General features: G+C 46.8%; 2 protein-coding genes across 10 annotated transcripts in view; both read left to right on the forward strand.

The window, feature by feature from the left end:
• zfr (zinc finger RNA binding protein) overlaps nt 1-7898 on the forward strand; it is a 48598-nt gene extending 40700 nt beyond the window's left edge. For 8 of the 9 annotated variants that reach the window (XM_046348220.1, XM_046348223.1, XM_046348226.1 and 5 more), the window contains 5 exons: nt 2713-2804; nt 3766-3861; nt 5035-5146; nt 5320-5417; nt 5913-7898. In XM_046348220.1, coding sequence (XP_046204176.1) covers nt 2713-2804; nt 3766-3861; nt 5035-5146; nt 5320-5417; nt 5913-6098 — 584 coding nt within the window. In that variant the 3' untranslated portion in view covers nt 6099-7898. Of the gene's footprint in view, nt 1-2712; nt 2805-3765; nt 3862-5034; nt 5147-5319; nt 5418-5912 lie in introns of those variants that run through there. The other variant, XM_046348228.1, reaches the window with a different exon arrangement.
• A 1534-nt stretch (nt 7899-9432) lies between these two features.
• mtmr12 (myotubularin related protein 12) overlaps nt 9433-27934 on the forward strand; it is a 39536-nt gene continuing 21034 nt past the window's right edge. Inside the window, exons 1-6 of the mRNA XM_046348230.1 lie at nt 9433-9614; nt 16023-16080; nt 18470-18609; nt 25502-25574; nt 25788-25924; nt 26024-26114. Of these exons, the coding sequence (XP_046204186.1) occupies nt 9543-9614; nt 16023-16080; nt 18470-18609; nt 25502-25574; nt 25788-25924; nt 26024-26114 (571 nt within the window). The 5' untranslated portion in view covers nt 9433-9542. The remainder of the gene's footprint in view (nt 9615-16022; nt 16081-18469; nt 18610-25501; nt 25575-25787; nt 25925-26023; nt 26115-27934) is intronic.

Consider the following 27934-nt stretch of genomic DNA (forward strand, 5'->3'; position numbering starts at 1 on the left):
ATGATATACCAAAGGCTCATGGTTGAAAAACGTATTTGTAGAAACTTGACTTTCTAGTCATGGTTAGAGCTCAGCAGTCCTGGTAAAGTCTTGACGGTTCCTCGTGCCACCAGTGTAGCTCTTCCTCGATCTGGAACTCTCCTTCAGTGCGTCTTGTAATGCTGTCCCCTACAAAACAAAGCATGGACAGTGTTTGCATTTTCAGACTAGTTTTTAGTTCCCAAGTAAGATGTAATTTTAGTTTCCTGTATTCCCAGGGGCGTTTGTCCCACCGTCACACCACTACGATAAACCCTCCCACACCGGGTCAATCGTTAGCGCTCTTAGATCAGAACTACATACACCAGAGGAACCTTATTCTCTACAGATATTAAAAAGAAATGAAAGACCCATTGGGAAGGGGGAAGCGGCGAGGCACCGAATCCTGACTTACGAAACGTGCACACAACTCAGAGCTCTGCACAAATCGTGCGTAGATTGATGTCGCTGGAGAGATTTTTAGCGGAAGTTTGAGTTGAGCGGGCGTTTTGTCAGGTTAGGATTTGGCCAAATGAGAAGAGCAGAAAGAACAGGGTTACAGAAGACTGTTACAGAACACACACAGATGGTTCTAGAACACTGGCGAGCTGTTCTAGAACATAGACTGTTCTAGAACACAGACTGTTCTAGAACACAAAGACAAATGGGTTCACACATCCCCACAGGAAACAAATCTTATGTTGGTCTGGGACGCGAGGAGGTGATCTGTTCTTACATGCTCCCTGAGTGAACTGGTGTCCCCCTCCACACAGAAGCCTATGCACAGACAGATCTGTCTTTTTTTTTTTGTAGCTAATCATGCTGTTAACACCCCCCCAAAAAAAAAAATATATATGACGTGAAAGCCCTTTTGATCAAGTGATCCATTCTCTGCATTCGTTGACAATGGAGGGGTGGGAGTGAGTGTTGCTAAGCTCCTGTTGCTAAGCTCCTGTTGCTAAGCTCCTGTATATCTCTAGCACACCTCTTACGTTTTGTTCTGCCAACTTTTTTTTTCTTTTCTCACCCTATTCCAGAAGTGTGCACTTACACACTCTGTCAATGGATTTGAAAGCATAAGGATTGGAGTTGCCCAGAAAGGATATCCATCTACCATTTTGTTAAATCCAGTTTCAGAAAGTGGGCAAATGCACACTTCAGCATAAAGGTGCAAAATGGGGACGCTGTGTGGCCAGCCTGCAGTAGACTTCAGTAGGCCAGGAATGAAGGCTTTGGCAGACTGGTAGGACCCGGGTACTGCAGAGCAGTATACAGTTAGTGTCATTTGTCTGTTTGTTGGTTTCATGCCCAACCTACTGATTTTAATCCAGCCAGTTATGCATGCAACGATGTCTGATCTAACCCTTCTTTTTTTCTGCTGGGAGCTTCCATGTTTGTAGTTTTTCTGCTGGGAGCTTCCATGTTTGTAGTTTTTCTGCTGCAACATAATTTGTAGTTTTCTTTACTAGTCCAGTCCCCAAAGCCCTCTGTTCTTTTTAATAGTTTTATCTTTCAAAAAAAATAAGTCTCCAGTATGTGGGAGGGTTCAAACCTCGGGCCCCCCCAGCCAATCAAACCTCGGGGCCCCGCCCCCCCCCAGCCAACCAGCTCCTCCGGAAGGATTTTTGACCAAGGTTTCCCCCCCACCACCCAAACACTTTGCCACACCTATCATTGCCATGCCACTGTTAGACATCAGCTCAGTTAACACTCCTGTTCTGACCTCTCTCCTTTGTTTCTGTTATTAGTTACCAGGGCCCAGAGTAATGCGCCCGGGGGCCCAGAGTAATGCGCCCGGGGGCCCAGAGTAATGCGCCCGGGGGCCCAGAGTAATGCGCCCGGGGGCCCAGAGTAATGCGCCCGGGGGCCCAGAGTAATGCGCCCGGGGGCCCAGAGTAATGCGCCCGGGGGCCCAGAGTAATGCGCCCGGGGGCCCAGAGTAATGCGCCCGGGGCCCAGAGTAATGCGCCCGGGGGCCCAGAGTAATGCGCCCGGGGGCCCAGAGTAATGCGCCCGGGGGCCCAGAGTAATGCGCCCGGGGGCCCAGAGTAATGCGCCCGGGGGCCCAGAGTAACGGCCCATTGGAGTCCCCCTAGAGTATCCGTCCAGTGTCATCTCAGAAGATCGAAGACTGAAAGTGACAAATGATTGGCGTAACGTTGCTTACTTGAACAAGCTAACATTATATCTCAGTTTTTGAGATTTGAATCTGAGATTTGAATCTGTTAAAGTTTACATTTCAGCACATTATAACAATAGGCCTACATACAGTTCAGTTACTTGATCAAATGAATCACTGTTGGCTCCAGCCGACCGTAGCTACTAGGTCAGCCTGAGTTGGATCTGGTGGTTCCTGTCACTCATCCTGCTTCTCTCGAGGTTCGGTTCAGTAATTCACCTTTACCTAAACACCTCACACCAGCGTAAACCTAACGTTTCATACGTGACACTCTACGTCTCCAAACCCTTGGTCATTTCAATGAGGTCAGGTTGCACATTGGTTTATTTGGCAGCAACTCCAATCAGATGAAGACTTTTTAGTTCACTTCCTGGTTCCCTACTGAAACCCTATCTTGGTATGTGTGGCAATGTGTTTGTATCTTCTTGTTAATGAGTCTTGCTCTCTACCTGGTCAAACACCCGTTCCTCCTCAACCGACCACCGTTTTGACAATTGGACTCATCCGTTTTTTAGATGTAACCTTGGTGAAAGACCCAGAGGACGTCTTGGACAGGCTAAAATGCCTAGCCGCTCTGGCGGCTCTACGGCACGCTAAGTGGTTCCAGGTTCGGACACATCCATCTTACTTTCTTATTGTAGCCTTATGAGATGCATATTTTTTTTATTCCTTTGTTTGAATTTTGTTTTAATGAAGGAATTTTAATAAATGAATTTTAACACTTCCCACAACAACAAAACACACAGTGATACCTGAATACAGTTGAATTATTGTTTGAAAAAAGATTAAATTCAATGATGCCACACACGTAATGATAAAGAATCTAACCAGATTGAATATTCAATCTTTATTTTATATTATATTTATTGTTGAACTTTAGTATGGTAATGATTTTTATCATTTAAAACCACAAGCTGGCATCCTTGTATGATTTAATTATTCTCCCTTCCAGACTATATTGTCATTTAAAACATGATTCCATAAGGCTGCAGAGATATCTTTGCATAAGATCTGATAAGAGCTTCCATCTTGTGATTTTGTATTTATTTTTGAAGAGAAGAATAGGGATTGAGAGAAACGGGACATCTGCTTTTTTTTATTTTTTATTGTTTTAGTTTTACTGTGTCGCTGCAATGGCAAAAAAAAGCTAACGCACACAGGTAAAGCAGATTCCCTCCCCTCTCACAGTCCCTAACCTTGATCTTCTTTACAAACACAAACTCTGTACCTGACGCTTCTGTCAAACACTTGATCAACTTGAGAAGTCAGGGTTTATAAGATGACAAGGAAATTTAAACCTTTTTCTTGTTTCATCTTGCAAACCGTGAGCTCATTTTTTTACTTTTTTTTTTTACTAATGTTATGAGGTGAAATACTCCTGGAAATGGCAGCTGATTCCAACCAATTACGGACAAATAATTAGGTCGATTGAAAATGCAATTATCACAAGCTTCCATTGTGTACAGTAGTGTTTGGCCCTCTATGACAGACCTGTTGTAATGTACCCTATAATTGTCTGTCTGCTCCCGTCTGTTATCACTAAACTAAACCTGTTGTTGCTCCACAAGGCTAGAGCGAACGGACTCCAATCCTGTGTGATTGTTATTCGTATCCTGCGTGACCTCTGTCAGAGGGTCCCCACATGGTCCGCCTTCCCCAGCTGGGTGAGTTCATCAGGCTAGCGCTGGAGTCGACAACTGTGTCATGAGTTTTTTATTTTTTTATTTTATATATGTTGTTAGAGAAGTATTGGACTTTAATGGACCGGTGTATTGGACACAGATGAAGCTCAGTCCATTGAATTGTTTCTGGTCCCGGACGAGGCATAATCTGTGTCTGGAAAACCGAACATATAGGTCAACTAAAGGGATAGTTGGGGATTTTTTTTGTCTTTGTTCAGTTTGAAGGAAGAGTCTAGCGTTAGTGTAAGTTGTTGGGAACAGCTAGCACGTTCGCTGTTCCTGTAGACTTTGTCTTTGCTCTGACGCTAGTTAGCATTGGCTCGCAGTATCCTCCAGTTCATCTGACTCTGGGGAAGTAGATAAAAAGGGCTTCATTGACAAAATCCTGAACTATCCCTTTAAGTTAATGCGTTCGAGTGTCGAACAGTAGATGTGTCGAACAGTAGATGTGTCGAACAGTAGATGTGTCGAACAGTAGATGTGTCGAACAGTAGATGTGTCGAACAGTAGATGTGTCGAACAGTAGATGTGTCGAACAGTAGATGTGTCGAACAGTAGATGTGTCGAACAGTAGATGTGTCGAACAGTAGATGTGTCGAACAGTAGATGTGTCGAACAGTAGATGTGTCGAACAGTAGATGTGTCGAACAGTAGATGTGTTAACTTCGGAGGAACACACTGGCTGCCACTCAGTAGTAAAAAAGTGTCTTCTTTCCCTGACGTGAGATGGCAAGGACCGATCCAAAATACTACTTTAGATTCACTCAATGAGGAGTTTAAACGCCTCCATCCCCTCTGCTCCTCCTCCATCCCCTCTGCTCCTCCTCCATCCCCTCTGCTCCTCCTCCATCCCCTCTGCTCCTCCTCCATCCCCTCTGCTCCTCCTCCATCCCCTCTGCTCCTCCTCCATCCCCTCTGCTCCTCCTCCATCCCCTCTGCTCCTCCTCCATCCCCTCTGCTCCTCCTCCATCCCCTCTGCTCCTCCTCCATCCCCTCTGCTCCTCCTCCATCCCCTCTGCTCCTCCTCCATCCCCTCTGCTCCTCCTCCATCCCCTCTGCTCCTCCTCCATCCCCTCTGCTCCTCCTCCATCCCCTCTGCTCCTCCTCCATCCCCTCTGCTCCTCCTCCATCCCCTCTCTTTCCCTTGTTCTCCAGGCCATGGAGCTGCTGGTAGAGAAGACCATTAGCAGTGCCTCTGGCCCCCTGAGCCCAGGCGATGCACTGAGACGAGTCTTCGAATGTATTTCGTCTGGGATTCTGCTCCCCGGTTCGTCCAACCGGTTTTATTTTCTTTACTCTTATAGCAGACTATTTCGCATATCATCATGGGAGACATTTTTTGTTGTTGTTGATTGTAATCAGACTTTTGCGTAGTTGGGTGGGGTTAATGGTGTGTTGGCATTAGCAGAGTGCTGATAGGTGTGTTTGGTTGTCCTCTAGGTGGCCCGGGATTGGTCGACCCGTGTGAGAAGAACCCCACTGATACCCTGACAACCATGGAGGAGCAACACAGAGAGGACATCACCTCAAGTGCCCAGGTACTGACAGACACGTGTATAGAATGCACAGTACCAAGCAGAAGGTTGGACACGACTACATGATTCCATGTTTGTTATTTCCTAGTTTTGATGTCTTCAATATTATTCTACAATGTAGAAAATAGTAAAAAATAAAGAAACCCTGGAATGAGTAGGTATGTCCAAACTTTTGACTGGTAATATAAATATAATGTATTAAATAAATTGAACAAAAATATAAAGGCAACATGTTAAGTTTCGTAAGTCGCTCTGGATAAGAGCGTATGCTAAATGACTTAAATGTAAATAAAAGATCCCAGAAATATTCCATTTGCACAAAACGCTTATTTCTCCTAAATGTTGTGCACAAATATGTTTACATCCCTGTTAGTGAGCATTTCTCCTTTGCCAAGATAATCCGTCCACCTGACAGGTGACATATCAAGAATCTGATTAAACGCCATGTCCGTCTGCTAGAGGGAATGTCTTCTATTGACCAACTGTGTCTCTGTCCAGTTTGCTCTGCGGCTGCTAGCCTTCCGTCAGATCCACAAGGTGCTGGGCATGGACCCACTGCCCCAGATGAAACCTCGCTTCAACGTCTGCACCAACCGCAAGCGTCGCCGTGACAACAGCGACGGAACGGACGGATTCGAGGGTGAAGGGAAGAAGGACAAGAAGGATTTCGACAGCAGCTGCTAGGACCTGCCCCCCCCACCCCTCTCCACCACCCCAATTCATTTAAAGTTGTGTGTGTGTGGCCACGTTTCAGGCTGGCTACATTGCAGTTACCTGCCGGAATCTCACGACACCTGGATGTGTGTTTTTAAGATGAGCGCTAACCATAATCATATAGCACTCTGATGATGGATTGCACAGGCGATAACGTGGCGTGTAACCATTGGTTGATGCCTGCACTGCAATGTCGCCTGCCTGGAACGAGCCCTATGTACTTCTGTCACCTACTACAGGTGGGTTTGTGTAAATGCTCAAGACCAACATCGGACAGGGCCTGGTCCTGTAAGCCATGAGTAAATCAGGGTTGTATTCATTTGGGCACGTAACAGAATGTTTTTAAACATTTTGCAATTGGGGGGGGGGGGGGAGAACTGAGCATTTCTATTGTCAGTCTGTTTTCTACCTTTTTTGGTCCCAAATGAATACACCCCAGTCTTCACTGAATAGGCCTAATGCAGTACCCAGTTTGTCCACGATGTTCTGTTTTGGTAGCGATTGATATGACCTGTGGTTGGGACCTATAAACATCTCCTTCCTAGCTGATTCTACCCCCCCCCAGTAGAAGTTACCACGACAATGGGGCTTCCTTCTCCTTTTATTAATATTGTCTGTCTGTTTTGTTGTTGATATTTTGTGTTACAGACTTTCCAGTCTTTTTCGAGTTATGAAACTGTAAACTAGAGATCTGTTTTTGTTCCCGTTGATTTTTAGATCAGGAAGATCTCCGATAAATGTTGATGCATCACGTGCATGTTATTTCTAGTTGCATATATTCAGTGTTGGCTGTTTTTTTTTTTAGTAAATTTAAATACCCATTTATGAAGCACATAATTCGATCAGTCACCAGTAAATGTTTTATTTTCCTATATGCTGTAATTTTGAATATTCTTATTATTCTTCTTTTTTTTAAGTGTCATGATGCTTGTTAAAAGTAGTGTAAAAGCTACGGTCTTGTCTCATGTTTGTTGTTTTGTTACTGCCAGACTGCAACGTGTTCTCTAGTGTTTAACACAGGCAGGCTCCTTAACTGTAGTGTTTGTACTACATTTCTGAGGAAAACACTGATTCCTAAATTTGTTGTTTTGAACGTAGCTCTCTCTAATATATATATGATAATCTTGCAATAGATCAAAGTGTTTTTAGTTTGGAAGGACTCACGGACGTGCTTTCAGATTTTGTTATTTGTATTATAGCTTTTAACATTTTTGGTTTAACAGATTATAATGGGACATTTGCTGGCTTGCCCCAAATCTTGGTTTAACACTGCGTACATATAGTTCATTTGAATAATGTATAGAAAATGTACAACTGATTGGATTAAAAAAAGACGAGCGTAACGTTGTTGTTTAAACGTAGATCCATTTAATGTTTGACTGTCAGCCTGTCTCTGCCTGCCTCTCTCTCGGTCTGTCTGCCTCTCTCTCTCTCTCTGTCTGCCTGCCTCAATTCAAGGTGTTTTATTGGCATGGGAAACATGTTTACATTGCCAAAGCAAGTGAAATTGATAAACAAAAGTTCTCTGTCTGGCTGGCTCTCTCCTCCCTTCTCGGTCGGTCCCTCTGTCTGGCTCTCTCTCTCTCTCTCCTCCCTTCTCGGCCGGTCCCTCTGTCTGGCTCTCTCCCTCTCCCTTCTTGGTCGCTCTCTCTCTCGTGTGCTGCCTGTCAGTCAGCCTTTCGTGCTCGCTCTGTGCCTGTTTGTCTCTCTGTCTGTCTTAGTACCTCCACTTTACCATGGCTGGAATAAAGACATTTCCTGAATGAAGGACTTCTGGACTAAGTGGGGTTTGTTGTTTGGGTCTCAGCTCCCCATTTCCACGGATATACATACACATCCAAGGTGTGGTGACACCACCTCAGCACTTTCCACATTTCATATTCAGCTGTATGTTTTATAACCAAGCTATAAGTTTATAACCAAGCAGCCCAAGATTGAGTATATAACCAAGCTATGACCACTAGACACACTAGCAATGAGGCGTGTCGTATGTACTGTATTCAGATCAGCAAAAATTCAAGTGGATGGTTCATCGAAGATGACCTATGATATTGACCAGATTCTCAAGTGACCGCTCTAACACCAGTGGCTTTATGAAACAACATGGAACCAGAGAGAGATTTCCCTCTGTGCAGAAGACAGTTTACTGACCCGTGTCCCAACAGGATATGATGAGTGAGGTTAGACGGACAGTTCTTTTGTCCCTTCAAAACAGGAAGACCACACAATGCGATCTCCATAGCCTGCTTCCTCTGCTGACAGACCATGAAATCAGAGCACCACTTGCCACATCAAAGAAACAAAATGTTAATTTTGTTTTGTTTAAAAAAATAAAATTCAGCCCCAAGATGAAGTTTTATCAGCCCCAAGATGAAGTTTTATAACCAAGCTATGCGTTTATAACCGTTTATAAAGTTTATAACTAGCCTATGCATTTATAACTAGTTTATAACCAAGCTAGTTTATAACAATGCGTTTTTGTAACCAAGCAGCCCAAGAAGTCTCTCTGGATAAGAGCGTCTGCTAAATGACTTAAATGTAAATGTAAATAACCAAGCTATGCGTTTATAACCAAGCTATGCGTTTATAACTATGCGTTTATAACCAAGCTATGCGTTTATAACCAAGCTATGCGTTTATAACTATGCGTTTATAACTATGCGTTTATAACCAAGCTATGCGTTTATAACTATGCGTTTATAACCAAGCTATGCGTTTATAACCAAGCTATGACCACTAGACACACTAGCAATGAGGCGTGTCGTATGTACTGTATTCAGATCAGCAAAAATTCAAGTGGATGGTTCATCGAAGATGACCTATGATATTGACCAGATTCCCAAGTGACCGCTCTAACACCAGAATTCATGTCCTCCATGATTTCAGGGCAAGTGAGATCAGGTGGGACCATTCTTAGCCAATGGGAGGGCAGATACGCGTGTGCCCAACATGCACAACTAAGTCGTTTTTCTCAAAGTTGCCTGAATGCGAAACGCATCCACTTATTTCAGTACATTTGTAACAAACATTTTGCGACACGTATATATGTGATCAAGTAAGCCTGAGTCAATTTGACCATTCTCATATACCGCCATATAAAAAAACAAATGTTTTAAAATGGTTTGTCTCACTTAAACTGACAGATTTGTGGATGGATGAAATCCTCTCGCTTCGCCTCTGTCAGTATCGGCCCGTCCCAAACGGGGAATGGGAGGTGGCATAAATACAAGACCGACAGACCTTACATCCAATAGAATCACGAGAATCATTTTTGGCCTCCTTGGCACAAGGCCAATGCGGATGTGCGATGGGCGGGTTTTGTTAAAGCAGGTTATTCTTCTGTTTTGGCCCCTGATTTCCACCTGGGTTCAGGTGGCAGAGAAAATAGATAGTTGTCAACTACAAGTTCTAGAAATGTTGAGTAGTTTAGGGAGCGCTGGTGGGAAGTCTGCCAAACCTTCGTTTGTTTCTTATGTGACGCCCGAGGTAAGTTATATATTATTAAATTAATTTGTGCTTTATTCGTGTACGCGATTATGCATGTTGTGGATGACATAGAGGGAGAGCGAGATAAAAAGGCTGTCTTTATTTAATACGGACTAGTTATTATTCCTGCTATCTGACTAACATGACTGGGGCGGGGTTGTGGGTACTGGAAAGCCGCTCGGAGCCCGCTAAACATAGTTGAAGAAACACAAGCATTACCATCCGATAGGACTGTTTTGTCCTGGAACACAGTTAGTCTCCGGAGAATAGTGTGTTGTCGTCATGTTTTGAATGAATATAAAATATCGTGCTTTATTTCCCCCGGTAATATTTGTGCAGCAGAAACCCTGGCAACTGTAACAGTGTTTGTTTTTGTGTGACGAGTCTTTTTACAGGCAGTTCAAGATTCATTGTTAACTCCTGTTTCTCAGCCTTTAAAAAAAAACACATGTATTTTACATTGAGTTTGTGTGACATTTCATCTGTCAGATCTGCATGGAATAGTTAGTCAAACTAGAAAATATATAGATGGTAAACATGCAATATAATGTTTCTATTTCTCTATCCGTAAAACACCATCTGAAATCATTGTAGATTGCGATTCCCATACCGGATAATAACTCAATGACGACTGAGCACATTGTTGTCTACATCGTATCTGAAGTGTGGACATATGGGAACAGCACAACTTCCGTGGGAAGCCGGAGCAGAAAGTGCAGAAGCAAACATGTTTTTCTATAGGGCATTTTAACACGGGCAAGATATATCTATTATATTCAAGAACGAAACGCAGTGTAGGCTACAGAACAGCAGTCATTCAGCAATGAATGATTAGTCAAAATCCCATGATAGAAACCGTAACATACTGTTATCCCACAGTCAGGAAGTAGTAGTTTTATGAACATCACATGACAGACCAGTAGTCCATATTCGTGTGGCACAGTAATGGCTGATGGGCTGCAGTTTGACTCTCAAACATTTATTAACCCAGCTACATAATTCACTTAGGTGGTAAGCAGAGCAGGCAAGTTCGGAGTTTTGTGTGTCCTCTGAATGACATCCTAGCTTATAGGAAGCTGACTTCTTAATGTAATGCTAACAGGAGAAACGTGGACATGCACAGGATTAAAGCATTGGCTCTACAAGATTTAGTGAATGTTTGAACAGCGTCGGTGACACAGTATGTCCTAATAAGAAATCCCTGATTTCTTTGCTGTTTGGAGAGTAGTGGCTGCACTTATCAAGCTCTCCAATGTGTTCTGTTTTATTTATTTTATGTTTATTTAACTCGGCAAGTCAGTTAATTAAGAACAAATTTGTGTTTTCAATGATGGCCTGGGAACAGTGGGTTAACTGCCTGTTCAGGGGCAGAACGACAGATTTTTACCTTGTCAGCTCAGGGATTCAATCCACCAACCTTTCGGTTACTAGTCCAACACTCTAACCACTAGGCTACCTGCTGGTTACTAGTCCAACACTCTAACCACTAGGCTACCTGCTGGTTACTAGTCCAACACTCTAACCACTAGGCTACCTGCTGGTTACTGGTCCAACACTCTAACCACTAGGCTACCTGCTGGTTACTGGCCCAACACTCTAACCACTAGGCTACCTGCTGGTTAATGGCCCAACACTCTAACCACTAGGCTACCTGCTGGTTAATGGCCCAACACTCTAACCACTAGGCTACCTGCTAGTTACTGGCCCAACACTCTAACCACTAGGCTACCTGCTGGTTAATGGCCCAACACTCTAACCACTAGGCTACCTGCTGGTTACTGGCCCAATGCTCTAACCACTAGGCTACCTGCCACCTCCTGTGTGAACTAGGCTACTGGGCTGCCTGCTACGCCAACTACCGTTTTGATTATGACGAAGAGCAGCCAGCAACATGATGGAGGTTCAAAGTTCAGACAAAGAGCTGATTTACACTCTCACACATCTTGATAACATGAGACAAAATGTTGTCATCAACTGTATACGTTTGTAGTGTTTATCTTCCAAGTCATCTATAGCCTTGGTGTTGCAGTTCCCTAATATTGCCTAATACTCCTAATGCTTTCACATAGTATTTACTGGTGTTTTGGGCAATGTTTATTACACCACATGACCAAAAGTATGTGGACACCGGCTCGTCTCAACCTCTCATTCCAAAATGAGTATTACTATGAAGTTGGTCCCCCTTTGCTGCTATAACAGCCTCCTCTCTTCTAGTAAGGCTTTCCACTAGATGTAGGAACATTGCTGCTATAACAGCCTCCACTCTTCTGGGAAGGCTTTCCACTAGATGTAGGAACATTGCTGCTATAACAGCCTCCACTCTTCTGGGAAGGCTTTCCACTAGATGTTGGAACATTGCTGCAATGGAGTCTATAACAGCCTCCACTCTTCTGGGAAGGCTTTCCACTATAGATGTTGGAACATTGCTGCTAACAGCCTCCACTCCTGGGAAGGCTTTCACATAGATGTTGGAACATTGCTGCTATAACAGCCTCCACTCATTCTGGGAAGGCTTTCCACTAGATGTTGGAACATTGCTGCTATAACAGCCTCCTCTCTTCTTCTGGGAAGGCTTTCCACTAGATGTTGGAACATTGCTGCTATAACAGCCTCCACTCTTCTGGGAAGGCTTTCCACTAGATGTTGGAACATTGCTGCTATAACAGCCTCCACTCTTCTGGGAAGGCTTTCCACTAGATGTTGGAACATTGCTGCTATAACAGCCTCCACTCTTCTGGGAAGGCTTTCCACTAGATGTTGGAACATTGCTGCTATAACAGCCTCTACTCTTCTGGGAAGGCTTTCCACTAGATGTTGGAACATTGCTGCTATAACAGCCTCCACTCTTCTGGGAAGGCTTTCCACTAGATGTTGGAACATTGCTGCTATAACAGCCTCCACTCTTCTGGGAAGGCTTTCCACTAGATGTTGGAACATTGCTGCAGGGACTTGCTTCCATTCAGCCACAAGAGCATTAGTGAGGTCGGGCACTGATGTTGAGCGATTAGGCCTGGCTCACAGTCAGCATTCCAATTCATCCTAAAGGTGTTCAATGGGGGTGAGGTCAGGGCTCTGTGCAGGCCAGTCAAATTCTTCCACACCGATTTCGATAAATAATTTCTTTATGGACATGGCTTTTTGCATGGCTGCATTGTCATGCTGAAACAGGAAAGGGCTTTCCCCAAACAATTGTTGCCACAAAGTTGGAAGTGCAGAATCGTCTAGAATGTCATTGTATGCTGTAGTGTTGAGATTTCCTTTTACTGGTGCCTAGCCCAAACCTTGAACAACAGCCCAAGACCATTATTCCGCTACATTTGGTGGAAAGAAAGTTGTCAGAAAAACATGTTAACATGAAAGGGATGTAACTGAATATAGGGCTATTACTAATGGCACTCTGTTTTACTACAACGAGGAGTAGCCTACTTTCAGGCCAGACTCCAAGCTGAATAAGGGCCAGTATGTTGTAGGCTTGTTTGTTATCGCTGACTGAATATAGGGCTATATTTGACTCTCACATTAGCTAGGCCTAGCTGTGACTTTAGATACAAATGGCAGGGTTGCCGTTACTAATACAGAAATAGTTGACTTCCTCTGTGAGGCCAGAAGTGTCAGATGTATGAGGAAACCAGTAGCCCATAGCTTTAAAAGGATCCTTATCTATGGTGACAGCTTTACAGTGAGCCTTATCTATGGTGACAGCTTTACAGTGAGCCTTATCTATGGTCACTGCTTTACAGTGAGCCTTATCTATGGTCACTGCTTTACAGTGAGCCTTATCTATGGTCACTGCTTTACAGTGAGCCTTATCTATGGTCACTGCTTTACAGTGAGCCTTATCTATGGTCACTGCTTTACAGTGAGCCTTATCTATGGTCACTGCTTTACAGTGAGCCTTATCTATGGTCACTGCTTTACAGTGAGCCTTATGAGCCTTATCTATGGTCACTGCTTTACAGTGAGCCTTATCTATGGTCACTGCTTTACAGTGAGCCTTATCTATGGTCACTGCTTTACAGTGAGCCTTATCTATGGTCACTGCTTTACAGTGAGCCTTATCTATGGTCACTGCTTTACAGAACCAGAAGCTAGCTAGAAGGCATTTCAAAACCAGACTTTCCCTGTTTGTTGTCAAGAGAAAATAACAAACATTTAGTCTTTCTCATTCTCCTGGTTAATTGTATATATTTAAAGGACATCCTTTTGAATGAGTGATTGTATGCTGGTTAATAGTCCAACGCTCTAACCACTAGGCTACCTGCTGGTTACTCGTCCAACGCTCTAACCACTAGGCTACCTGCTGGTTACTGGTCCAACGCTCTAACCACTAGGCTACCTGCTGGTTACTGGTCCAATGCTCTAACCACTAGGCTACCTGCTGGTTAATCGTCCAACGCTCTAACCACTAGGTTACCTGCTGGTTACTGACCCAACTCTCTAACCACTAGGCTACCTGCTGGTTACTGGTCCAACGCTCTAAGCACTAGGCTACCTGCTGGTTACTGGCCCAACGCTCTAACCACTAGGCTACCTGCTGGTTACTGGCCCAACGCTCTAACCACTAGGCTACCTGCTGGTTACTCGTCCAACGCTCTAACCACTAGGCTACCTGCTGGTTAATCGTCCAACGCTCTAACCACTAGGCTACCTGCTGGTTAATCGTCCAACGCTCTAACCACTAGGCTACCTGCTGGTTACTGACCCAACTCTCTAACCACTAGGCTACCTGCTGGTTACTGGTCCAACACTCTAACCACTAGGCTACCTGCTGGTTACTGGTCCAACACTCTAACCACTAGGCTACCTGCTGGTTACTGGTCCAACACTCTAACCACTAGGCTACCTGCTGGTTACTGGCCCAACACTAACCACTAGGCTACCTGCTGGTTACTATTCCAACACTCTAACCACTAGGCTACCTGCCTCTAACCACTAGGCTACCTGATGGTTACTATTCCAACACTCTTAACCACTAGGCTACCTGATGGTTACTGGCCCAACACTCTTAACCACTAGGCTACCTGCCTCTAACCACTAGGCTACCTGCCTCTAACCACTAGGCTACCTGCCTCTAACCACTAGGCTACCTGCCTCTAACCACTAGGCTACCTGCCTCTAACCACTAGGCTACCTGCCTCTAACCACTAGGCTACCTGCCTCTAACCACTAGGCTTACTGCCTCTAACCACTAGGCTACCTGCTGGTTACTGGCCCAACACTCTAACCACTAGGCTACCTGCTGGTTACTGGTCCAACGCTCTAACCACTAGGCTACCTGCCTCTAACCACTAGGCTACCTGATGGTTACTATTCCAACACTCTAACCACTAGGCTACCTGCTGGTTACTGGTCCAACACTCTAACCACTAGGCTACCTGCCTCTAACCACTAGGCTACCTGCCTCTAACCACTAGGCTACCTGCCTCTAACCACTAGGCTACCTGCCTCTAACCACTAGGCTACCTGCCTCTAACCACTAGGCTACCTGCTGGTTACTGGCCTAACACTCTAACCACTAGGCTACCTGCTGGTTACTGGCCCAACACTCTAACCACTAGGCTACCTGCTGGTTACTGGTCCAACACTCTAACCACTAGGCTACCTGCCTCTAACCACTAGGCTACCTGCCTCTAACCACTAGGCTACCTGCCTCTAACCACTAGGCTACCTGATGGTTACTTGTCCCAACGCTCTAACCACTAGGCTACCTGCCTCTAACCACTAGGCTACCTGCCTCTAACCACTAGGCTACCTGCCTCTAACCACTAGGCTACCTGCCTCTAACCACTAGGCTACCTGCTGGTTACTGGTCCAACACTCTAACCACTAGGCTACCTGCCTCTAACCACTAGGCTACCCTGGTTCTGTCCAACACTCTAACCACTAGGCTACCTAGGCTATGGTTACTTGTCCACTAACGCCTCTAACCACTAGGCTACCTGCCTCTAACCACTAGGCTACCTGCCTCTAACCACTAGGCTACCTGCTGGCTACCTGCCTCTAACCACTAGGCTACTGGGCTACCAACACTCTAACCACTAGGCTACCTGCTGGTTACTAGTCCAACACTCTAACCACTAGGCTACCTGCTGGTTACTAGTCCAACACTCTAACCACTAGGCTACCTGCTGGTTACTAGTCCAACACTCTAACCACTAGGCTACCTGCTGGTTACTAGTCCAACACTCTAACCACTAGGCTACCTGCTGGTTACTAGTCCAACACTCTAACCACTAGGCTACCTGCTGGTTACTGGTCCAACACTCTAACCACTAGGCTACCTGCTGGTTACTAGTCCAACACTCTAACCACTAGGCTACCTGATGGTTAGTGGTCCAACACTGTTTTCTTCTATTTGAACATTGCGGTAGTAAAGTGATATGAATGTTTTGTCATCATTTCACACAGGAAATCAAGTCAGAGAAGGAACCCTCCAGAAAAGAGAAACATCCAGACTTGTTACCAGGTGGAGAAGTTCCTCCTCTCTCCAGAACCTGGAGTTTCCTTCATGATTGAAACATTTGGCATCAAGTTGATTTGCTCAAAAAACTCCTGTTGTCTGTCTCCTGTCGTGTGTCTGTGTCTCCTGTCGTGTGTCTGTGTCTCCTGTCGTGTGTCTGTGTCTCCTGTCGTGTGTCTGTGTCTCCTGTCTGTGTCTGTGTCTCCTGTCGTGTGTCTCCTGTCGTGTGTCTCCTGTCGTGTGTCTCCTGTCGTGTGTCTCGTCTGTCTCTGTGTGTCTCCTGTCTCCTGTGTCTCCTGTCGTGTGTCTCCTGTCGTGTGTCTGTGTCTCCTGTCGTGTGTCTCCTGTCGTGTGTCTCCTGTCGTGTGTCTCCTGTCGTGTGTCTCCTGTCGTGTGTCTCCTGTCGTGTGTCTCCTGTCGTGTGTCTCCTGTCGTGTGTCTCCTGTCGTGTGTCTCCTGTCGTGTGTCTCCTGTCGTGTGTCTCCTGTCGTGTGTCTCCTGTCGTGTGTCTCCTGTCGTGTGTCTCCTGTCGTGTGTCTCCTGTCGTGTGTCTCCTGTCGTGTGTCTCTCCTGTCTGTGTGTCTCCTGTCGTGTGTCTCCTGTCGTGTGTCTCCTGTCGTGTGTCTCCTGTCGTGTCTGTGTCTGTGTCGTCTGTGTCTGTGTCTCTGTCGTCTGTCTCCTGTCGTCTGTCTCCTGTCGTCTGTCTCCTGTCGTGTCTGTGTGTCTGTGTCTCTGTCGTCTGTCTCCTGTCGTGTCTGTGTGTCTGTGTCTCTGTCGTCTGTCTCCTGTCGTGTCTGTGTCTCCTGTCGTGTCTGTGTCTCTGTCGTCTGTCTCCTGTCGTGTCTGTGTCTCTGTCGTCTGTGTCTCTGTCGTCTGTCTCCTGTCGTGTCTGTGTCTCTGTCGTCTGTCTCCTGTCGTGTCTGTGTCTGTGTCTCCTGTCCTGTCGTGTCTGTGTCTCTGTCGTCTGTCTCCTGTCGTGTCTGTGTCTGTGTCTCTGTCGTCTGTCTCCTGTCGTGTCTGTGTCTGTGTCTCTGTCGTCTGTCTCCTGTCGTCTGTCTCCTGTCGTGTCGTGTCTGTGTCTCTGTCGTCTGTCTCCTGTCGTGTCTGTGTCTGTGTCTCCTGTCGTCTGTCTCCTGTCGTCTGTGTCTGTGTCTGTGTCTGTGTCTGTGTCTGTGTCTGTGTCTGTGTCTGTGTCTGTGTCTGTGTCTGTGTCTGTGTCTGTGTCTCTGTCTGTGTCTGTCGTCTGTCTCCTGTCGTGTCTGTGTCTCTGTCGTCTGTCTCCTGTCGTGTCTGTGTCTCTGTCGTCTGTCTCCTGTCGTGTCTGTGTCTCTGTCGTCTGTCTCCTGTCGTGTCTGTGTCTCTGTCGTCTGTCTCCTGTCGTGTCTGTCTCCTGTCGTGTCTGTGTCTCCTGTCGTCTGTCTCCTGTCGTCTGTCTCCTGTCGTGTCTGTGTCTCTGTCGTCTGTCTCCTGTCGTGTCTGTCTCCTGTCGTCTGTCTCCTGTCGTGTCTGTGTCTCTGTCGTCTGTCTCCTGTCGTGTCTCCTGTCGTGTCTCCTGTCGTGTCTCCTGTCGTGTCTCCTGTCGTGTCTCCTGTCGTGTGTCTCCTGTCGTGTCTCCTGTCGTGTGTCTCCTGTCGTGTCTCCTGTCGTGTCTGTGTCTCTGTCGTCGTGTCTCCTGTCGTGTCTGTCTCCTGTCGTGTCTCCTGTCGTGTCTGTGTCTCTGTCGTCTGTCTCCTGTCGTGTCTCCTGTCGTGTCTCCTGTCGTGTCTGTGTCTCCTGTCGTGTCTCCTGTCGTGTCTCCTGTCGTGTCTCCTGTCGTGTCTCCTGTCGTGTCTCCTGTCGTGTCTGTGTCTCTGTCGTCTGTCTCCTGTCGTGTCTCCTGTCGTGTCTGTGTCTCTGTCGTCTGTCTCCTGTCGTGTCTCCTGTCGTGTCTGTGTCTCTGTCGTCTGTCTCCTGTCGTGTCTCCTGTCGTGTCTGTGTCTCTGTCGTCTGTCTCCTGTCGTGTCTCCTGTCGTGTCTGTGTCTCTGTCGTCTGTCTCCTGTCGTGTCTCCTGTCGTGTCTGTGTCTCTGTCGTCTGTCTCCTGTCTCCTGTCGTGTCTCCTGTCCTGTGTCTCTGTCGTCTGTCTCTCTGTGTCTCTGTCGTCTGTCGTGTCTCCTGTCGTGTCTGTGTCTCTGTCGTCTGTCTCCTGTCGTGTCTCCTGTCCTGTCGTGTCTGTGTCTCTGTCTCCTGTCTCCTGTCGTGTCTCCTGTCCTGTGTCTCTGTCGTCTGTCTCCTGTCGTGTCTGTGTCTCCTGTCCTGTCGTGTCTGTGTCTCTGTCGTCTGTCTCCTGTCGTGTCTCCTGTCGTGTGTCTGTGTCTCCTGTCCTGTCCTGTCGTCTGTCTCTGTCCCATCTACAGGTGAGGTAGTGTTCTGTAGTGCCAGCACAGTGTTGAAATACACTCAGGATGACCTGTCACAGCGAGGCGTCTTCGGGGCGCTGCTCTGCACCAACTTCAGAGTGTCCTTTGTCAGTGACGAGGTGCCCACTGAGGAGATGGTGAGTACCGCCGTCACGTTGAAAAATGGACCATTTTGATAGGTCACTTCGTCATGGACCGAGTTGGTGCGTCTCAATAGTATATATTTTTTTAAAGAGGCTTCTCTGCCTCTTGTATCAATGGGTGTTGCTGAACTTGCTGTCAGCTTCTCTGCCTCTTGTATCAATGGGTGTTGCTGAACTTGCTGTCAGCTTCTCTACCTCTTGTATCAATGGGTGTTGCTGAACTTGCTGTCAGCTTCTCTACCTCTTGTATCAATGGGTGTTGCTGAACTTGCTGTCAGCTTCTCTGCCTCTTGTATCAATGGGTGTTGCTGAACTTGCTGTCAGCTTCTCTACCTCTTGTATCAATGGGTGTTGCTGAACTTGCTGTCAGCTTCTCTACCTCTTGTATCAATGGGTGTTGCTGAACTTGCTGTGAGCTTCTCTGCCTCTTGTATCAATGGGTGTTGCTGAACTTGCTGTGAGCTTCTCTGCCTCTTGTATCAATGGGTGTTGCTGAACTTGCTGTGAGCTTCTCTGCCTCTTGTATCAATGGGTGTTGCTGAACTTGCTGTGAGCTTCTCTGCCTCTTGTATCAATGGGTGTTGCTGAACTTGCTGTGAGCTTCTCTGCCTCTTGTATCAATGGGTGTTGCTGAACTTGCTGTCAGCTTCTCTACCTCTTGTATCAATGGGTGTTGCTGAACTTGCTGTGAGCTTCTCTACCTCTTGTATCAATGGGTGTTGCTGAACTTGTCAGCTTCTCTGCCTCTTGTATCAATGGGTGTTGCTGAACTTGCTGTCAGCTTCTCTGCCTCTTGTATCAATGGGTGTTGCTGAACTTGCTGTCAGCTTCTCTGCCTCTTGTATCAATGGGTGTTGCTGAACTTGCTGTCAGCTTCTCTGCCTCTTGTATCAATGGGTGTTGCTGAACTTGCTGTCAGCTTCTCTGCCTCTTGTATCAATGGGTGTTGCTGAACTTGCTGTCAGCTTCTCTACCTCTTGTATCAATGGGTGTTGCTGAACTTGTCAGCTTCTCCACGGTTCTATAAAGACCAGTTCAGGGAGAGGATGTCTCAGACCTCGGAGATCTAGACGAATGGTTCTTCTCTTTCCTGGGGGCAGTTCCTCTGAACTAGAAACATCAAGTAACTGATGCAAGCAGAGAAATTATATTTAAAGAAAAGAAATGAACTAATGGAACAACGGGAACTGTGAAGCAACACACACACGCGCTATACACACACACACACACACACACACACGCACTATACACACACACACACACACACGCACTATACACACACACACACACGCACTATACACACACACACACACACGCACTATACACACACACACGCACTATACACACACACACGCACTATACACACACACACACACACGCACTATACACACACACACACACACACGCACTATACACACACACACACGCACTATACACACACACACACGCGCTATACACACACACACACACGCACTATACACACACACACACGCGCTATACACACACACACACGCGCTATACACACACACACGCGCTATACGCACACACACGCGCTATACGCACACACACGCGCTATACGCACACACACGCGCTATACGCACACACACGCGCACACACACACGCACGATACACACGCACGATACACACGCACGATACACACGCACGATACACACGCACGATACACACGCACGATACACACGCACGATACACACGCTACACACACACGCACACACACACGATACACACACACGCACGATACACACACACGCACGCGATACGCACACACGCACGCTACGCACGCACCACACGCACGCACGATACGCACGCACGATACGCACGCACGCACGATACGCACGCACGCACGATACGCACGATACGCACGCACGATACGCACGCACGCACGATACGCACGCACGCACGATACGCACGCACGCACGATACGCACGCACGCACGATACGCACGCACGCACGATACGCACGCACGCACGATACGCACGCACGCACGATACGCACGCACGCACGATACGCACGCACGCACGATACGCACGCACGATACGCACGCACTATACGCACGCACGCACTATACGCACGCACGCTACGCACGCACGCACTATACGCACGCACGCACTATACGCACGCACGCTACGCACGCACGCACGATACGCACGCACGCACGCACTATACGCACGCACGCACGCACTATACGCACGCACGCACGCACTATACGCACGCACGCACGCACGATACGCACGCACGATACGCACGCACGCACTATACGCACGCACGCACTATACGCACGCACGCACTATACGCACGCACGCACTATACGCACGCACGCACTATACGCACGCACGCACTATACGCACGCACGCACTATACGCACGCACGCACTATACGCACGCACTATACGCACGCACGCACTATACGCACGCACGCACTATACGCACGCACGCACTATACGCACGCACGCACTATACGCACGCACGCACTATACGCACGCACGCACTATACGCACGCACGCACTATACGCACGCACGCACTATACGCACGCACGCACTATACGCACGCACGCACTATACGCACGCACGCACGCACTATACGCACGCACGCACGCACTATACGCACGCACGCACGCACTATACGCACGCACACACGCACTATACGCACGCACACACGCACTATACGCACGCACACACACACGCACTATACGCACACACGCACACACGCACTATACGCACACACGCACTATACGCACACGCACACACACGCACTATACGCACACGCACACACACGCACTATACGCGCACGCACTATACGCACGCACGCACTGTACGCACGCACGCACTATACGCACGCACTATACGCACGCACTATACGCACGCACTATACGCACGCACTATACGCACGCACTATACGCACGCACTATACGCACGCACGCACGCACTATACGCACGCACTATACGCACGCACGCACTATACGCACGCACTATACGCACGCACGCACTATACGCACGCACTATACGCACGCACGCACTATACGCACGCACACACACACGCACTATACGCACGCACGCACTATACGCACGCACACACACACGCACTATACGCACGCACACACGCACGCACTATACGCACGCACACACACGCACGCACGCACTATACGCACGCACGCACACACGCGCGCACTATACGCACGCACACACACGCGCGCGCACTATACGCACGCACACACACGCGCGCGCACTATACGCACGCACACACACGCGCGCGCACTATACGCACGCACACACACGCGCGCGCACTATACGCACGCACACACGCACTATACGCACGCACACATACACACGCGCGCACTATACACACGCTCACGCACTATACGCACGCACACACTATACACACGCACGCACTATACGCACGCACACACACGCGCACGCGCACTATACACACGCTCACGCACTATACACACGCTCACGCACTATACACACGCTCACGCACTATACACACGCACACACACGCACACACGCACTATATACACACACACACACACGCACACACGCACACACGCACTATATACACACACACACGCACTATACGCACACACACACTACGCACGCACGCACTATACGCACGCACGCACTACACGCACACACGCACTATACGCACGCACTATACGCACGCACGCACTATACGCACGCACGCACTATATACACACACACACACACACGATATGCACTATACACACACGTGGATTTTTGTGCTGTATATATGTGGTAGTGGTGGAGTAGTGGCCTGAGGTCACACAGTCGTGAATATATTGTAATGTTTTAAATACATTTTTCTGGACGCCCAGGAAGAGTAGCTGCTTCCTTGTCAGCAGGTAATACGGATCTATAATAAAAATTATAAAATACACACTCAGATGGTGATGAGGAACTACTCCGATGAGAGAAAGTAGACACACTTTCCTTATTACAGAAGCCATTTGAGGAACTGAGTACGTGACTCATGAGTAGTGTTGGTTTTGATTAGAGCTCAGACTTGCTGTTTATCCTTGGAAGTGTCTGAATGGATATATATATATATATATATATATTCTAATAATGTATATATTCTAATAATGTTCACTAGGGCCAGCTCTTCAAAAATACCACACACACACATAAACTATACGAAAATGACATCCGCTCTATACGTGTGGATAACATCATGGACTGAAGCTCACAAATATTGTTCTACATTGTTTTGTTTCATGTAGTTTTGAATACACACATAGTTTTCTTCCAGTCTTCATTCATTTTGTAATTCAGTGTTGACTAGTCATTTTAAAGTCTTGGAATGAATAGATTGGTAGAGGGGGGGGTGTTGCACTTTTGAAAGAATATCACTGGTGTCTTGATGACACACACGACTTCAGGTTCTGAAGACAAGAGGAACGCACTGATAACAGGAAGCCTGGTGAAGAACAAGTATCCATCAAGATGATCATCCACTGTAAAGACCACGGGTGTTTCAGTTCTCTCTGTCCTTCTCTAAAGAGGAAGATGCCAAAAAGGTGCAGCTCCTGACTTCACCACAAATCACCACAAATTTATTATATGTTGTTGGTTGGTTGATTTGATTGATTGATTGGAAACGCACTTTGTCTTGTTAGATCTTCCAGGGGATTGTCCACCACTGTCTGGAGCCCAAGTCACTGAGATGTCTCTTTGCACGCAGGTAGCTATAGTTACTGTGGAGAACACCTCGTATCAGGTAGCTATAGTTACTGTGGAGAACACCTCACCGCAGAACAGGTATCCAGGTAGCATGGTTACTGTGGCAGAACACCTCGTATCCAGGTAGCTATAGTTACTGTGGAGAACACCTCGTATCCAGGTAGCTATGGTTACTGTGGAGAACACCTCGTATCCAGGTAGCTATAGTTACTGTGGAGAACACCTCGTATCCAGGTAGCTATGGTTACTGTGGAGAACACCACGTATCCAGCTATGGTTACGTGGAGAACACGTATCCAGGTAGCTATGGTTACCGTGGAGAACACGCATCCAGGTAGCTATGGTTACGTGGAGAACACGTATCCAGGTAGCTATGGTTACGTGGAGAACACCTCGTATCCAGGTAGCTATGGTTACGTGGAGAACACCTCGTATCCAGGTAGCTATGGTTACTGTGGAGAACACCTCGTATCCAGGTAGCTATGGTTACTGTGGACGCACCTCGTATCCAGGTAGCTATGGTTACTGTGGAGAACACCTCGTATCCAGGTAGCTATGGTTACTGTGGAGAACACCTGGTATCCAGGTAGCTATGGTTACTGTGGAGAACACTCGTACGCACGCACTATACGCACGCACTATGGTTACTGTGGAGCACGCATCCAGGTAGCTATAGTTACTGTGGAGAACGCACGTATCCAGGTAGCTATAGTTACTGTGGAGAACACCTCGTATCCAGGTAGCTATAGTTACTGTGGAGAACACCTACGCACAGGTAGCTATAGTTACTGTGGAGAACACCAGACATCCAGGTAGCTATAGTTACTGTGGAGAACACGCACTATCCAGGTAGCTATAGTTACTGTGGAGAACACGCGTATCCAGGTAGCTACACGTTACTGTGGAGAACACACACATCCAGGTAGCTATAGTTACACAGAACACCACGCATCCAGGTAGCTATAGTTACTGTGGAGAACACGTATCCAGGTAGCTATAGTTACTATGGACACACACACAGGTAGCATAGTTACTGTGGAGAACACACAGGTAGCTACGTTACTGTGGAGAACACACACAGGTAGCTATGGTTACTGTGGAGAACACGTATCCAGGTAGCTATGGTTACTGTGGAGAACACCTATATCCAGGTAGCTATGGTTACTGTGGAGAACACACATCCAGGTAGCTATGGTTACTGTGGAGAACACTATACGCACGCGCAGGTAGCTATACGTTACGTGGAGAACACCTCGTATCCAGGTAGCTATGGTTACTGTGGAGAACACCACACAGGTAGCTATAGTTACTGTGGAGAACACCTCGTATCCAGGTAGCTATAGTTACTGTGGAGAACACACGTATCCAGGTAGCTATACGTTACTGTGGAGAACACCTCATCCAGCACTAGTTACTGTGCAGAACACCACACACGTATCCAGGTACTATAGTTACGCACAGAACACCTCGTACCAGGTAGCTATGGTTACTGTGGAGAACACCTCGTATCCAGGTAGCTATGGTTACTGTGCAGAACACCACGTATCCAGGTAGCTATAGTTACTGTGGAGAACACTATACACACGCAGCTATGGTTACTGTGGAGAACACGCTCACGCACTCCATAGCTATAGTTACTGTGGCACACACACACGCACACACGCACTATATACACACACACACACACACGATATGCACTATACACACACGTGGATTTTTGTGCTGTATATATGTGGTAGTGGTGGAGTAGTGGCCTGAGGTCACACAGTCGTGAATATATTGTAATGTTTTAAATACATTTTTCTGGACGCCAGGTAGCCAGGAAGAGTAGCTGCTTCCTTGTCAGCAGGTAATCCAGGATCTATAATAAAAATTATAAAATACACACTCAGATGGTGATGAGGAACTACTCCGATGAGAGAAAGTAGACACACTTTCCTTATTACAGAAGCCATTTGAGGAACTGAGTACGTGACTCATGAGTAGTGTTGGTTTTGATTAGAGCTCAGACTTGCTGTTTATCCTTGGAAGTGTCTGAATGGATATAGAACATATATCCAGGTAGCTATAGTTACTGTGGAGAACATATCCAGGTAGCTATAGTTATATATATATATATATATATATATTCTAATAATGTATATATTCTAATAATGTTCTTCCTTACGTAGGGCCAGCTCTTCAAAAATAAACTCTACGGAGAAAATGACATCCCTCTTTCGTGTGTGGATAACATCTATGGAGGTGAAGCTCACTGAAATATTGTTCTACATTGTTTTGTTTCATGTAGTTTTGAATATTTCATAGTTTTCTTCCAGTCTTCATTCATTTTGTAATTCAGTGTTGACTAGTCATTTTAAAGTCTTGGAATGAATAGATTGGTAGAGGGGGGGGGGGGGGTGTTGTTGCCTTTTTGAAAGAATATCACTGGTGTCTTGATGATTTTTGCGACTTCAGGTTCTGAAGACAAGAGGAAGCTGATAACAGGAAGCCTGGTGAAGAACAAGTATCCATCGAAGATGATCATCCACTGTAAAGACCTACGGGTGTTTCAGTTCTCTCTGTCCTTCTCTAAAGAGGAAGATGCCAAAAAGGTGCAGCTCCTGACTTCACCACAAATCACCACAAATTTATTATATGTTGTTGGTTGGTTGATTTGATTGATTGATTGGAAACGTACTTTGTCTTGTTAGATCTTCCAGGGGATTGTCCACCACTGTCTGGAGCCCAAGTCACTGAGATGTCTCTTTGCCTTCTCCTACTGCGAGAACACCTCGTATCCAGGTAGCTATGGTTACTGTGGAGAACACCTCATATCCAGGTAGCTATAGTTACTGTGGAGAACACCTCGTATCCAGGTAGCTATGGTTACTGTGGAGAACACCTCGTATCCAGGTAGCTATAGTTACTGTGGAGAACACCTCGTATCCAGGTAGCTATAGTTACTGTGGAGAACACCTCGTATCCAGGTAGCTATGGTTACTGTGGAGAACACCTCGTATCCAGGTAGCTATGGTTACCGTGGAGAACACCTCGTATCCAGGTAGCTATGGTTACCGTGGAGAACACCTCGTATCCAGGTAGCTATGGTTACCGTGGAGAACACCTCGTATCCAGGTAGCTATGGTTACCGTGGAGAACACCTCGTATCCAGGTAGCTATGGTTACTGTAGAGAATCCCTCGTATCCAGGTAGCTATGGTTACTGTGGAGAACACCTCGTATCCAGGTAGCTATGGTTACTGTGGAGAACACCTCGTATCCAGGTAGCTATGGTTACTGTGGAGAACACCTCGTATCCAGGTAGCTATGGTTACTGTAGAGAACACCTCGTATCCAGGTAACTATAGTTACTGTGGAGAACACCTCGTATCCAGGTAGCTATAGTTACTGTGGAGAGAACACCTCGTATCCAGGTAGCTATAGTTACTGTGGAGAACACCTCGTATCCAGGTAGCTATAGTTACTGTGGAGAACACCTCGTATCCAGGTAGCTATAGTTACTGTGGAGAACACCTCGTATCCAGGTAGCTATAGTTACTGTGGAGAACACCTCGTATCCAGGTAGCTATAGTTACTGTGGAGAACACCTCGTATCCAGGTAGCTATAGTTACTGTGGAGAACACCTCGTAGCTATAGTTACTGTAGAGAACACCTCGTATCCAGGTAGCTATGGTTACTGTGGAGAACACCTCGTATCCAGGTAGCTATGGTTACTGTGGAGAACACCTCGTATCCAGGTAGCTATGGTTACTGTGGAGAACACCTCGTATCCAGGTAGCTATGGTTACTGTGGAGAACACCTCGTATCCAGGTAGCTATGGTTACTGTGGAGAACACCTCATAGCTATAGTTACTGTGGAGAACACCTCGTATCCAGGTAGCTATAGTTACTGTGGAGAACACCTCGTATCCAGGTAGCTATGGTTACTGTGGAGAACACCTCATAGCTATAGTTACTGTGGAGAACACCTCGTATCCAGGTAGCTATAGTTACTGTGGAGAACACCTCGTATCCAGGTAGCTATGGTTACTGTGGAGAACACCTCATAGCTATAGTTACTGTGGAGAACACCTCGTATCCAGGTAGCTATGGTTACTGTGGAGAACACCTCGTATCCAGGTAGCTATAGTTACTGTGGAGAACACCTCGTATCCAGGTAGCTATAGTTACTGTGGAGAACACCTCGTATCCAGGTAGCTATAGTTACTGTGGAGAACACCTCGTATCCAGGTAGCTATAGTTACTGTGGAGAACACCTCGTATCCAGGTAGCTATAGTTACTGTGGAGAACACCTCGTATCCAGGTAGCTATGGTTACTGTGGAGAACACCTCGTATCCAGGTAGCTGTGGAGAACACCTCGTATCCAGGTAGCTATAGTTACTGTAGAGAACACCTCGTATCCAGGTAGCTGTGGAGAACACCTCGTATCCAGGTAGCTGTAGTCAATGTCCTGATGTGTCACTGCAAAAAGAAAATGTGTGGAAGCCTCAGTTCTAGTGGTCTCTCAGTAATATTTCTGCATGTTTTCTGTGAGCAGAAGGCTGAGGTCGTGAGGGAAGCCCTAAATCAGCTTTCTGGAATGTGGGGGTGTTACTATG

The sequence above is a fragment of the Oncorhynchus gorbuscha genome, linkage group LG04, assembly GCF_021184085.1.
Source record: "Oncorhynchus gorbuscha isolate QuinsamMale2020 ecotype Even-year linkage group LG04, OgorEven_v1.0, whole genome shotgun sequence".
Lineage (NCBI taxonomy): Eukaryota > Metazoa > Chordata > Actinopteri > Salmoniformes > Salmonidae > Oncorhynchus > Oncorhynchus gorbuscha.